We start from the raw sequence: 14,326 nt of genomic DNA, 5'->3' as shown, positions 1-14,326 counted from the left end.
CTCAATTTAAGGAGTTTAATCAACAATATTCTACATTCATTGATTACAAAGCTTTCATTATCTCCCCTTTTCAAACACAACCTTGCCTCACCTTTTCCCCACCCTTCTTGTGAGACGACCATAATACTTAAACTTCTTATCGGTCTTTATAACCCTCCTTGTTAGACTGTTAGTTAGTACTTGAACTTTAATCTGTCGACTAGTTGCTTGCTCACAGACACATAACTACTAGTTATTTTAAGTCATATAATTTGATAGAGTTGATAGAAAGGAAAATAATGATATTAATATATTTTTTATATTAAAAAAAGAGAGCTCAAACACTATTTAAATGCTTACAAAATAATTATAGAATTACTTTAACTCTTATTTAAAAAAAAAAATTCATAAAAATCGTGTCCATGTATTATAAACCGGGGACGGACGGGGGCTAGGGTTTAAGTTCTTGATTCTCTTGATCTTGTTGGAGCGGAGGGAGAGAGAGGCGGAGCAGCAGCTATGGAGGCGACCTTAACACAGCCCGATGTTAAGCTATTCAATCGCTGGACTTTCGAAGATGTGGAGGTGCGGATTCAAAATGCTTCTGAATGCTAACATACCTGAAATTTGCATGGTGGCTGTCTATTTATTTAATGCTCTTGAATTTGCCCTTTGGTATAAGATTTTGTATGCGCTTGGCGAACTTTGCCTTTGATATATATGTTGTCCCTTATTTCATATCTGGGATGTACACTATCTTTTACAAGATCGAAGGTATATGTTTGCTATATGTTCTCAGAGCTTGTGAACCTTGACATTGTTTAAAACTATACTAGCCACCACCTTTGAACACACAGGTCATTAAATATGTGAATCAATCTTCCTTCCTAGTATTTGTTTCTGTGTTTTATTGGCTTTCCGATTAAGGATCCGTTCTCCTTACCTTCTTATAGATCTGATAACTGTAATGAAACAATCTCTTTAATTAATTTTGCCCTCTACTCCATTTGTTTCTGCTGTAATATTTTTCTTGAACATTGTTTTACCTTTTTTAAACTGTCATCATCATATGATGCTTGTAGCACTGTCCTTGCAGCATATCGTCTAACCTCAAATGAGGATGGTTCTTTTTAAGCCTATATATCCGATATGGTCGACCTTTACTGTAAGCAATAAAAGCTACAACATAGTTGGTGTTGGAAACAATTTCCCTTATTTAAGATCTATAATGCCGAAAATAACCATCCTATATTTTGAGAAACTTTCAATTAAAATTTGGAATAAAGTACAAGTACCCTTTCAGATAATTCAAAATTCCATCAATAATTTTAGAAGGAACTATCCTATGTATTGTTGATTTAAATTTTTTAACCAGAATAACGAACAACAAATAACAGATAATCATAAAACACAGAACATAAGAGGTACCCTGGGAAACCCCTCCTACTCGAGGGAAAAAAACAGCAACAGAAAAAGAGGATCCTTTCAAACAAATACAGAGTTTTCAAGCTTAAACAGGAATAAATTACCAGTGATTGTTTACTCTTAATAATCAAGCAATACCCCCTAATTAGAGTTTAAACACACGTGTTCCTTATGAGCAAACATAACATACAAGGCTTTAAGTATCATACATATACTATCAATAATGAATCAACAAACAACAGATATCATAATTCTTCAGACGGGCTTCATAAAAGTCATGTCTTGTTGACAATGTTTATTTTCTCTTCACTTGAATCATTATAAAAGATATATGTTGTAATACAGAAAACGGACAATAGAATAGCTCTTCATCTACCATGATAAAATTGCACTTGCCTTCTTTTGTGATCGCTGCACACACAGAACTCTAAAACCGCATGAAACTGCCCAGCAAGATCAAAATGGAAAGAAGCCCAAAAATGATCACTACATCTGACATAATAAACTGTTTGGTAGTTACATATCAATAGTTGTGCCATCTAATAATCATATTGGCAGTGAGCACAATAAATTTCTTCTCATATTGACAACAATCGTGATAAATTCCACCTCATCTAATACTTGACAACCACATTCAACATGTCAAATCAATGACGGTGAATATGAACTGTCGGACTACAAACCAAAACATGATCGCGATGCCAAATGAATGTTTCTCAATGGTGCCAAGTCATCTGACATAATAAACTGTTCGGTAGTTCATATATCAATAGTTGTGCCATCTAATAATCATATTGACAGTGAGCATGATAAATTCCTTCTCATATTGACAACAAGCATGATAAATTCCACCTCACCTAATACTTGACAACCGCATTCAACATATCAAATCGGTGACAGTGAATATGAACTGTTGGAATACAAACCAAAACATGATTGCGATGCCAAATGAATGTTTCTCAACGGTGCCAAGTCATCTTTTAGTATAAACGAGCAACTTGACCATGACAGGAGTCCACATGATGATTCAGCTGACCGAAACAATAAATTAGAGCATGGCGTGGTACATTTCCAGCGAAATTAGTCTAAAGAAACTGAACAGAGCACAAATGTGAAAGGGATTCTGTAGAATAGCAAGAACGCTGATAACACCAATGTCAATTGTTACAGGAATGGAGAAGCTCTCCAACAGATAGGTTGTTCAGTTTAACTTGATCTTATTTAGAGTATGAACACAATAATCTCATATGAGATGAATCACTGAGAATAGAGATAGGTGAATCATTATTGAGCCATGATGAGCAGTAGATATAAATATATGTTAAACTGGAACATTATAATTGAAATAATGCAGAAGACCTATAGTATTTGTATCTGTGTTCTAACTTCTTTTGGCTTCTGATTAAGGATCCATTCTCCTTATCTTCTTATAGATCTGATAACTGTGATGAAATAATCTCTTCAATTAATTTTGCCCTCTACTCCTTTTATTTCTGCTATAATACTTTTCTTGAGCGGTGTTTTACCCTTTTTTAAACTGTCATCATCATATCGTCAAACCTCAAATGAGGACAGTTCTTTTAAGCCTATATATCCAATATGGTCGACCTTTACTTTAAGCAATAAAAGCTACAACATAGTGCTGGATAAAAAATTCCCTTAATGAAGATCTATAATGCCCGAAAATAACCATCCTATATTTTGAGAAGCTTTCAATCAAAATTTGGAATAAAGGACAAGTGCCATTACAGATAAAGTGAGATTCCGGAAACTCTTCATTTTTTTCTGATTTATAATTTTAGAAGGAATTATCCTATGTATTCGCCATATTTGATCTCATAACTGTGCACCTTCATCATCAAAGGCCAACACCAAGATAGGCCATAGCAAGAGGTGACAGCACCATATTATCTATATATTTTATGTAGCTTATACATGTAGTATAATCAAATCATATATTATTGTAATTTTTGTGTAGTTTTTATCTATCTTAATCTAAGTTGCTGTTGCTGATGTGCTGATGCGGATGTGAGAATTGGTTGGACGGATGGTCAATTTTTTTTATAGATTTTGGATGTGTGTATGTGTGTGTGTGTGTGTGTGTGTGTGTATAAGTGAAAGACAGAGACTCACACCCCCTCCCAAATCACAAAGTTTTGGTTGGCGAGACGTCCCTGCATTGGATACTTGGAGTACTTGAGTGCCCCTGCCTCTGCCATTCCGCAACCATGCTGCCACTAGGGTGGGTACTTGAATTTCTATTTGAATTTTGACTTTTGCATGTTACTATTGGGTATCTACTATGTTACTATGTTGAATGTTCAATGGTTCTATTTTGTGTTGCAATTTCGCTATGTTTAAGTATTTTAATTTCGTATGTTATATTGAAACATCATTTCATAACTAGCATTTCAAGCTCTATATGTATGGTATACAATACCCCTCCCTGCCTAGTCCTCTGCTCATTGCTGCCCCCTGGCTGCCCCCCTGCTGTCCCAAAATTGAGGCCTATTGTCCCCCCAGTCCCAGAAACTTGTCCCACCGTCCTGCCATCCCCAAGTGCCCTAGTACTGGTGTTTCACTGATACACACAAACACACACAATAATTTATATATGCAAAGAAATGCAAGAAATATTAAAAAGTAAACCATTCCATAGCATAGCATGATAATTCACTATTGATAGCTCAACTTTAAACTTAAACACAAAGTGACAAATATACAAATTGAAATAACTAGTTAGTGAATTACTCGAGTTCAAGATTTCAATGTAATTTGAATTACAAAATCAAAACATAGTTCATAATTCAGTGTTGATCAATCAAGAGTCAAGAGTTGAGATTCACTAATCAAATTCAGTCATTCAAAATCACAAGGGTGCCAAAATGGAGACTGAATGAGACGAGAGCCCAGCTGCATACCAAATGAGAAGAATGAACAATGAATGACCTCTTTTAGGGCCATTTTAGGGTTTAGGAGCAAAAAGGAACATAAATACTTAAAAGAATAAAAAAACACTAAAAAGCACATGCTCAAATTGAGGTTTATGTATTTTTGACGTTGAAAAGGTCTCTTTGCCGTAGGTGCTTCCCGGATGCCGGATGCTCTCAGGAAGCACATCCTGGGCCTGTGGATGCTTGGTGGATGCATTCCCCAAGCATCCACAGGCCTGGGATGTGCTTCCTGCGAGCATTGGGACAGAACCCTGAAGCATCTGCACCAGCATCCAGCAAAGTGAATCGGTATCTAAGATCGTAATATACTAGTTATAAAATTACAAGAAATAACATACAATCAAAGAAAAAATATGTCATAGAGGGAGCTATAGTTGATTATATATGTGTAGCCTAAACAGGAAGTTTAATAAGTCTATATGAAGCAAATAATTGGAGGATAGGACAATTCTTGTATTTTTTTGTGGTATTTGTCTGTTTTTTATATATATTATTTATAAGAAAATGTATATGCAAAATAATGAGAAACTGTCAGCATGTGTTTGTGACATACAAATACGATGCACTTGCCGTCAAAGTAGATAATGCAGAAAACTTGAAAACTGTGAGAGAGACATTGATCAACTAAGCAGTAAGAATAAATTAATGAGATAAATGATGGCATACCAAATGTATTCATTGTTTAGATTGATAATATGACATTAAAATTAAATTACCTTAACTAAACACCACAACTATTTTTTTAAGACCAGGGCCATCAGTATTACCATGGAGCCCCAAAACTCGGACTGCGGCAGTACAATGGGAGCTAATATAATAGTATGGTCAACCTGACCTTAAAAAATTGAATGAATTAAATATTTAGCCAAATGATAGAAACAAGAAACCTGTGGCAATGGTTAGCCAATCGAAATATTCCAGCTTGCCTTAGATCCATTCTGAAGCAGACAAATGGTCTGTTAATTCATCTATTGAACCTAAACATATCTGGCAGAGAGGACATGAAGAAGATGTTTTCACTAAGTTCCCTGTATTTTCTGAGTGTGTAACTGTTTCCTGCCACTAAGAAATGGAACTATTTCAAATATTTTGAAATATTTTTTTGATAGATCACAAGAGCTCCGCTCTTTATAGTACTGATTTATGCTGCTGCTTTTGTCATCAAACCAAATATGCCCTGGCTAGAGAGCTAATGCTGTGATACAAGGATTTTTGCTCCACCCTATTACTGCCTATTATGATGTCAAGTTGTATCTCTATGGAATGAAAATCCTGACATGAGTATTATTGCCTTTTATTATTAGTCTTCTGTGTATGCTCTGAACTGGCCAATGAAAGTACTTTTATTCAACATAATTCTGGCTCATAAAGATATTTCTTGTAGACTCGAGGTCAAAGAGTTTAAATTAGAAGATTATCACTAGAATTGCTATTCAAGTCCTAAATTATGGCGTTGGGGTGGTTTTGCTATATTTTTGAATATTTTGGTGCTTAAACATAACTTTTACTGCAAATTTACTTTTTGATATTTGTATCAATGCATGTATATCAAAATTTGCCCTGGGCTCTTTGGAAGTAAAAATATCTATCATGTGCATCATTGTTCCCATATCCTTATTCATTCTGGTATGTGTCTTCTGGACCTTAACTGCGAACCAATACCCAAACAGTGAAATCTGAAACTGTAACTTGTATCTGAATTGTGAATTGTTTAAATTGTCTATTGTAACTGTGTGCATCATTCTCTGGATTAGAAGAGCTGAAAGTTATGTGTATTTTGAAATGCAGGTTAGTGACTTTTCTCTACAAGATTACATAGCTGTTTCAGCACGAAAGCATGCAACATTTGTTCCACATACTGCTGGACGGTATTCAGTTAAACGATTTCGAAAGGCACAATGCCCTATTGTTGAGCGGTTGACAAATTCTCTGATGATGCATGGGCGCAATAATGGAAAGAAGTTGATGGCTGTGCGGATAGTAAAGCATGCCATGGAAATCATTCATCTGCTCACCGACCAGAACCCAATTCAGGTCATTGTTGATGCTATCATCAACAGGTAAATCTAATCTACTTATCAATCAGAATCTATTTTTATTTAACTGCACATGTTTCCTTTTATGTTCAGTCCAATTTTTTCCTTCTGTGGATTTTGGAGCAAACATCTAGCATGTAGTTTTAAAATTAAATCTTTGTATGCTTAACAGTGGTCCAAGAGAAGATGCAACTCGGATTGGTTCTGCCGGTGTTGTAAGACGACAAGCAGTTGATATATCTCCCCTGAGACGTGTCAATCAGGCAATCTATCTTCTTACCACCGGTGCCCGGGAAAGTGCATTCCGAAATATTAAAACAATTGCTGAGTGTCTTGCTGATGAGCTCATCAATGCTGCCAAAGGATCATCAAACAGGTCTAGTTTATTTTTTTGCTTTGAATGATTGTTTCAATGTAGGTAATGCTTAAGCTTGCTGCTATAATTTCATATTTGCAATAATAAGTTACACATGTGATAATGCAATTAAAATTTTTTCCTCTTTGCAGTTATGCAATTAAGAAGAAAGATGAGATTGAACGTGTTGCCAAGGCAAATCGTTGATCAGTTCCATGCATGTCAGCTTTTTTGGAAGTGATCTTCACTAAATTGATTCCTGATTGTATGTCATTCATGGTTGTATCAGTTATTTTAAGTTAAAATAGTAATCGGATCGAATATAAAAATTAACAGTTTTAAATGATTTCAGCTTTGCCACTTGAGCATTTTTGGAAGTTTTGCTAGATCAAAAGGATGTAATTTTTTTTTCTGGAGACTTTAATTTAGCTTTGCTGGGATATTTTAATCTCTTGGAGGCTTAGTAATTGTAAAAATAATCTATTTGGGAGTCTCTGTTACTTCTCAAGCCTTCGGTGTGGTGAAGAGGCTTGAGGTGTTTGTATAGACTATGGAACACAATTTTTCTTTTTTGGTATGGCATTTTATGTCTTGTTGACTGTCATTGGAGAATACCTGTCGATTGTGTTGTTTGTAGGAAATGATTTATAGATTTGGCATTTAAATTGTATGTTACACAGAGGAATCTTCTGCGTCTCTGCTTTAGAAAAACATCTTTGCTTAGTCCCCATATATTGTGGTCCCTTGTGTGATACCGATCTGTATGTTTACCTCTATTATGTCTCTATATTTGAGGGCTCTTGTAGCTAGTAAGTTGTGTAGGGGTGCATAACTTTTGCTGAAAGTGGTCTTATAATGTTACCAGCTCTGAATAGGTAATTTTTGAAGGCTAGGTTTCAGAACTCTGTTTTCATATTTTCATAGTAACACGGGGACATGTCCCCCCACTTTTTGCCCAATGTCTCGGAGACTTCAATGCACCGGAGACTTGGGGACTCCGTCTCCCTGTCCCCAGCGGCGACACCAGATTCCGCCACCTCCACCGAGGATGGGGGACATCCTGATATTCACTATTTGCAGATTCGATTATTTATGTTTAATGTTCGATGTTCCAATTCAATGCAATGTTCAATTATTCACTCTTTTACATCTTTATATCCTATATTGCAATACATATTTTCATAACTAGCATTTTTAAGTACCATATGCAGAGGTATATTCACCCCTCTTGTCCCCTGCCGCCATCCCCCCACCGTCCCCCCACCGTCCCCAAATTAAGGCCCCTCTGTCCCCCATCCCGGAAACTTGTCCCCCCGTTCCACCGTCCCCCCGTCCCCCAGGGCGGTGTAACTATGCATATTTTCAACTCATGTGCTATTACGTTTAACTATTCCAGTGGCAGTACTCGGTAGTCTGTTATTCAGAAGATTCTCTGAATCTCTGCAGGTTCTTTTTTAATCAAGTGTATCAGATCTTCACATTTTCTGTGCTATTTTATGGAACTATTTCCAGTGGTGTTGCATGTTATGTTGCTTGAGATTATATTGTGCCATTTGAATGAGGATGGAGTGAAGATAAAGGGGGTGGGCTTCATACATTAAAGCCTATCCTAATGTTGGAACAGACCTGATGCGTGGACATGCTCTGTTTGCATGTATGTTTTATTGACAATATATGGTTATGTTGAAGCATGAACATAGCCATATGATCAATTGGGATATGAAATAGAGGAAGGTCTTGGCTGTCATAATCTTCACGGCTATGCAAGGCTTAATGAGCAACAGTTGGCAACTGTACAAAAGTGCTATGTGGAGCTTGAAGCTACATGATCTTATATGGTTTGAAAGGCTAGTTAAGAGGGCCTCGACTTCCAGCAAAGCTATTTTTTTGGTTTTTAGAGGTCTATTCCCAGAATTTGATGTACAGGTTTATTTTTGTAAGTACAGGTTACATTTTGTAAGTTTTGCTTGATTACTTGCATCTGTTTCTTTTTACTGGGTTTCTGTATGACCAATTGGGATGGGAAATAGAGGAAGGTCTTGGCTGTCATAATCTTCACGGTTGGCATCTGTACATAAGTGCTTTGTGGAGTTTGAAGCTGCATGATCTTATATGGTTTGAAAGGCTAGTTAGAGAGCCTCGACTTCCAGCAAAGCTATTTTTTTGGTTTTTTAGAAATCTATTCCCAGAATTTGATGTACAGGTTCATTTTTTTAAGTACAGGTTACTTTTTGTAAGTTTTACTTGATTCCTTGCATCTGTTGCTTTTTACTGGGTTTTTAAGGTGTCGGTTTTCCAGTGAACTAGCACATTGGTATTTTTCTTGTGTTGATGGGCTCAACCTCTGGGGTGGGAGATGTTTCTTTTTCTTTTTGAAGTCTTAATGCCCAGATTACTGTTTAAACAACAAAGTCCAGCAGATTAATTCTTCCGAATTGTATACCTTTTGAAGAGTTTTCTCTGTTCATTCATTTATGCCCAATCCTTTAAATGGAACTTTTAATCTTGCCCAATCATCTCATCATTTTCTGGTGTTTATATGTTGAAAGAGTTGACAGTCATTCGGAAGTAATTTTGTTGGGGGGGGACTTCGTTTTAACTAGTCTTAGAAAATTGTATTTCGATGATGAATTGAACATCTTTATTATTTCTAAACTTTTATAGTTGTGCATCAAATTTTTAAATGTTTGCTTGCCTTGTATAATATGTTTATATTTATGGTAAACTAACTCCACAGTTTTTGACATAATTAGTGGCTCTACTAAGTATTAATAAGAGCATTAGGGAAGATTATAATTTTATATTCAGTATGTCTTTTGACTGTACAAGGAATTGAATGTTTAATAATGCCATGAGTTTTACTATAGCCACAAATTTATGTTGACATTTTCATGAAATCCAGACAAAAGTACTTGCTGCAAGTCAGGCGAGATGTCCAAGTTGGCGAGTTGAGTTACCTTGGCTGGGTCCAAATGATCCATGACCCTGACTCGGCAGGTTAACTGGGCTGACTTGCCCAACTCTCTTGACTTGCGGGTCACCTTATGACTCTGGGTCACGATGCCTGTGACCCAGCAGCAGCTGGGAAAATCCGAACTTGAAAAAAATTAAAAATTTACTTGCTTTTTTTTCTATTTTAAAAAAAAATGTTATTTTACTCATACCCTGAAAGGGCTTTCATAACACTAATGTGAGTGTTGGTTCAGGCTATCACCGGTATTTTCCCCCCTCATCTCCTTAAAATTTTCCCCGATTTTCTCCCTCTAGCTCTTCAACAACAAAGCCACAGACCTATGAAGCAGTACCCCAACCTGAAAGATCCTATATACCTTCTGATAAAAAGGCTTGGGAAAATCCGAACTTGAAAAAAATTAAAAATTTACTTGCTTTTTTTTCTATTTAAAAAAAAAATGTTCTTTTACTCGTAACCCTAAAAGGGCTTTCATAACACTAATGTGAGTGTTGGTTCAGGCTATCACCAGTATTTTTTCCCATCATCTCCTTCAAATTTCCCCCTATTTTCTCCCTCTAGCTCTTCTCCAACAAAGCCACAGACCTATGAAGCAGTACCCCAACCTGAAAGATCCTATATACCTTCTGATAAAAAGGCTTCAGAATCATATGCTCCTGCCCATGAATGTTTTCCAATCCTCACTGACTTTGCTAAACCTCTAGATGAAGCTGAAGATGAAGATTATGTTGAGTGGTCAACCAATAGGACTCGAAGATCATTTTTTAGAAGATAGTATTTATTATTATTAATAGGGCTTTCATAGACTTGTTTTAACTGTTTGGAACATTTGATGATGACTATCGATGTGATGGATTTCATTGACTTTATATATCTATGTTTGTTAATTCCCTCAGCTACTATTTAGTAATTTACCTTTATACTTTTGTAATCAATGTATATTTATGTGTGTGATCAAATTACCTTCTATTTCATGATGTTACCGTGTCTTTAGGATTTATTCAATCATGGGTGCATGGAATGTTCTTTAAATCTTAAAAATTCTTTAAATTTCAAGGGTTTTGTCATGTTGTTGAGTCATGGGGGAGTTTGGCTGGGTCACGAGTCGAGTTACCCTTGCTGAGTCAAGGCCGGGTCCGAGTCTTGTTACTTTAGAGGACCTGTTTTACTTCTAATGAACATTCATGTACATTTCTTTTAAAATCCCTTTCCTATGGCTATGTGAAATCTCCTTATTAATAAAGACCAGAGCACCATTGATGCCATTGGATGGCACATGTCAGCCCATTTCTATTCGTGGTAATATTTGTGAGTCGAGGGTTACCACTTAACCATTTTTACCTTGAAAAAATACAAATTGGCATGATATGTTACCTTTATTTCTAATATGTAATGTTGACCGGAAATACTCTACCATTTTAGTAAGATTTCCTTAGGTGCAATCCTTTCCTTGGTTATTCTTGGAATTGGTTGAGAAGCACTTGCTAGACCATTCAACCTCCTTTTGTTAGTCCCATCTAGCATAGGCAAAGACTATAGTTTTCAATCAACTTTTTTCAATCTATTCATTCCTTGAAATTTGCCTGCAATTGTTTTATCCTCATGTTCATTGGAAAATTTTCAGCAGTTTTATTATTTTCCGTCTTTCAAATATTATGGTAATTGAATAGGTAGGAGGTAGTTGAGGGAAATATTGTACAAGCGACCATTTTTGGATCTGAAGCTTATGTTATTTGGACTTGTGACAAAACCCATGAGGCTTTCCACTTCCATTAGTTTTGTTTTCAGCTTCAAATCAGCATGTATGGCATATAGGATCTTTATTTTTAACACAATTTTATTTCTTTTTCTTTCCTCTCTTTGCAGTAGTTGAAAGTCATTATTTGCCCTAACCCCTCTCTTAGGGAAATGTGTTGCCATATTTCAACTTCATACCTATTATGGTTCTAGTATTTAGTTAACATTTTCCTCCTTCCCTCATGATTTTCCCACTTTTTGCTAAGAGAAATATGCAAGATCAAACGGTTTCGTTACTGTGGTTGAGTTTTGTGGTTTTTACATGCAAACTATACCCATTTCCCTCTTCATCATCGTCTTCCTTCATGATGCAATTTGTGCAACGGATTGGTGTCATTTGGAGATACTATTTAACTTACCTTGTGTAGGAATGTTAAACTTAACTCGCATCCATGCTTTGGTATTTAGGGCTTTCTTGGTTTTTTTGTGGTTTTAGATGTTTATATAGCTAAATTATATTGTTGACATTTCTTTTCTTTCCATCAAAATGTGCCCCTTCAAATCTTCTTTATGTATGCTACCTCTGCTAGCTCTCATTTATGGAAAACGATTTGTATAGTTTTCTATCATATTTTCCCTTGAAAGCATCAATTAAAGCCTCAACTAATTTTCTTGGTAGCGTTTCTTTCTAATTATGTCTTATTTGTTATCTGACAAACAATCTTTTAGGGATAATTGATTAGTTTTCAGAGTATTTGGTGTAAAGATTATTTGGAATTGACAAGAGATTTGAAGTGACTTTTTAGCTTTTAAATTATCAATGTCCATTCTCAATTTTTTGGTTAGTAATATTGCTAACGATTAGGTTTGTTTCTTACAACTTGCCTACACATTGATATTCAAGCCGATTGTCTCTTCTACCTATGTCAAGATTTTAGAATCTAATTTAGTTTTTTGTTGCCTATCATAAATTTATCATATGCATCCTTAATTGCAAGTTTATCAGAAACATCTTTTGTTTTTCTTTTTTTACCCCATCTTGGGTTACCTAGGACTTCTACAATTGATAAGTAAATAAAAGGGAATTTAGTTTTGACATAATGAAAAAGGATGCATTTGGTTGCTTTGTGTGGATTCAGTTTGCTTCTCTAATACTAAGATTAGTGTTTTAGGGGTTACTCTGTCACTGATTATAAACATTTTAATTTACTACCTTGTTTATAAAGTTATAGTTGTAATTTACAACCTTGCTTATAAAGTTATAGTTGTAATTTCATATTTCAAGTTGTTTTGCTATTTCTCAAAAAATAATGTTAGAGAATATGCCTCCTTTTTTAAATTCTTGTCTGTAAATTTGAGGATAGTATTGATGTTTTGTTTGAAACAAATCTTTAGACTCTTCTTAAAGACTATGGAGTGATATTTTTGCTTTTAGTATATCATTTTCTTCCTCTATATGAGAAGAGTTGTGCAAGGCTGGGACTAACAATGATACGTAGAGAAAATTATACATTATTTTATCAATTGTTCACCTTCATATCCCTTTTACAAATGAGAGGTGTAATCCTTATGTAGGAATCCCAAGTACAATGAATAACTCAGATTAAATTAGAATCAATGGACTAACATGAATCCTACAAACCCTAATTAGGGTTGACACACGATTCGCCAATGAGATTCAAGAATCCCAAAATGAGCCAATAGAAAAACTAAAAAATAGTGACAAGCAACCAAATGGCATCAAAATGTATACCAATAAGAATTAAGCGACTAAATTACCAACCAAATATAAATTAGTTTGTCACTTGTGCTTAACATCAAATTATCATACAAATATTATTTCCTCCATCTTTTTTTGTCTTTGCGAATTAGATGAACAAACACAATATTGTGGAGCACATTCATTAGGGGCACAAGTATATTATGTATTCTCCCATTTGCTAAGTCCATCTGGAATTTAGATGTAGCAATTGTTCTACCCCATTCTGTTGCATTGTCCTTCATCGGAGACATTAGAAGCTTGAGAGATGAAAGTCTCAAATATTATCTTTCGATGGTACTTTTAGAATATTAGAATATTTATATAATAGTCATCTTAACTAGTCTTGAGTTTATTCGGTAGTTTCTATTTTCGTCCTTAGTTCATGATTGTTTCTTTTTTAAACATGTTTTTTTTGTAATAAAGAGGTTTCATCTCCCATGTTTTAATACAACTACACCAACATTCATTTATCATAACATGGTACAAAGCAAGTTGATGAGATTTCATAAAACTTAGAGAAATTTTTTAATAAAAAATTGAGCTTCTTCTAATATGATATTTTCTCTAGAACTTCATTCTTTTTTTTTTTTCGAAATGAAATCTGCAAGAGATATTTAATGAATTTTTGTGTTTTGTCTTTGAAGATTTTTGCTGAAAATTGCAGTTTTGATTGCGCAATTTCTTGGTTTGAGAAAAAGTCTTTGTTTTTGAAGGTTCCATCTACTTACATGTGCTTATTGTGGGATACACATTTTTGCATGTGGTATTTTACCATTTGAAGTCTTGAAGCCTCGTGTTTTGTTGAAGATTTTTCTAATGGGTTTTCATATTTTTCCTCGAAGTTTTTTTTGGTGGGTTTTCCTATTTTCCTCTTGAAAAGAATTCTTGATTTTGTAATTTGCAAAGTTGTGCGGGATTCCTTTGTGGGTTTGTAATTTTATCGTAAAATATTATGTTCGGTTTTATTGTTTTTCCTCAAAAATGAAACTTTGTATTCTCCAATTTGTATCTCAGAATCTCGTCTACTTTTGATTGATTTTCACTTTAAAAATTGTATTTGGTTTTTTTTCAAAAAACTTTCTTAGAATTGTGGCTTTTTGTAGTCTT

At 35.0% G+C, this 14,326-nt stretch overlaps 1 protein-coding gene across 1 annotated transcript; it reads left to right on the top strand.

Moving 5' to 3' along the window:
• The first annotated feature begins 397 nt into the window (after positions 1–397).
• On the top strand, positions 398–7,353 carry LOC149558705 (small ribosomal subunit protein uS7). The gene is made up of 4 exons (XM_089832804.1): positions 398–564; positions 6,147–6,418; positions 6,567–6,770; positions 6,902–7,353. Exons 1-4 carry the CDS (start codon positions 499–501, stop codon positions 6,954–6,956), a joined length of 597 nt encoding a protein of 198 aa, XP_089688930.1. The 5' UTR covers positions 398–498; the 3' UTR covers positions 6,957–7,353.
• Positions 7,354–14,326: the final 6,973 nt, after the last annotated feature.

The sequence above is a fragment of the Cupressus sempervirens genome, chromosome 5 (assembly GCF_028749045.1).
Source record: "Cupressus sempervirens isolate cs-2001-9-10 chromosome 5, ASM2874904v1, whole genome shotgun sequence".
Classification (NCBI taxonomy): Eukaryota; Viridiplantae; Streptophyta; class Pinopsida; order Cupressales; family Cupressaceae; genus Cupressus; species Cupressus sempervirens.
This window is presented reverse-complemented; position numbering and strand designations above follow the sequence as displayed.

Bases quoted from the DNA above. Each gene is read 5' to 3' on its own strand.
- LOC149558705 (XM_089832804.1), top strand. From the start codon at position 499: ATGGAGGCGACCTTAACACAGCCCGATGTTAAGCTATTCAATCGCTGG. The intron at 565-6,146 runs GTGCGGATTCAA...TTTGAAATGCAG, and splicing joins GGACTTTCGAAGATGTGGAG to GTTAGTGACTTTTCTCTACA. The intron at 6,419-6,566 runs GTAAATCTAATC...TATGCTTAACAG, and splicing joins GTTGATGCTATCATCAACAG to TGGTCCAAGAGAAGATGCAA.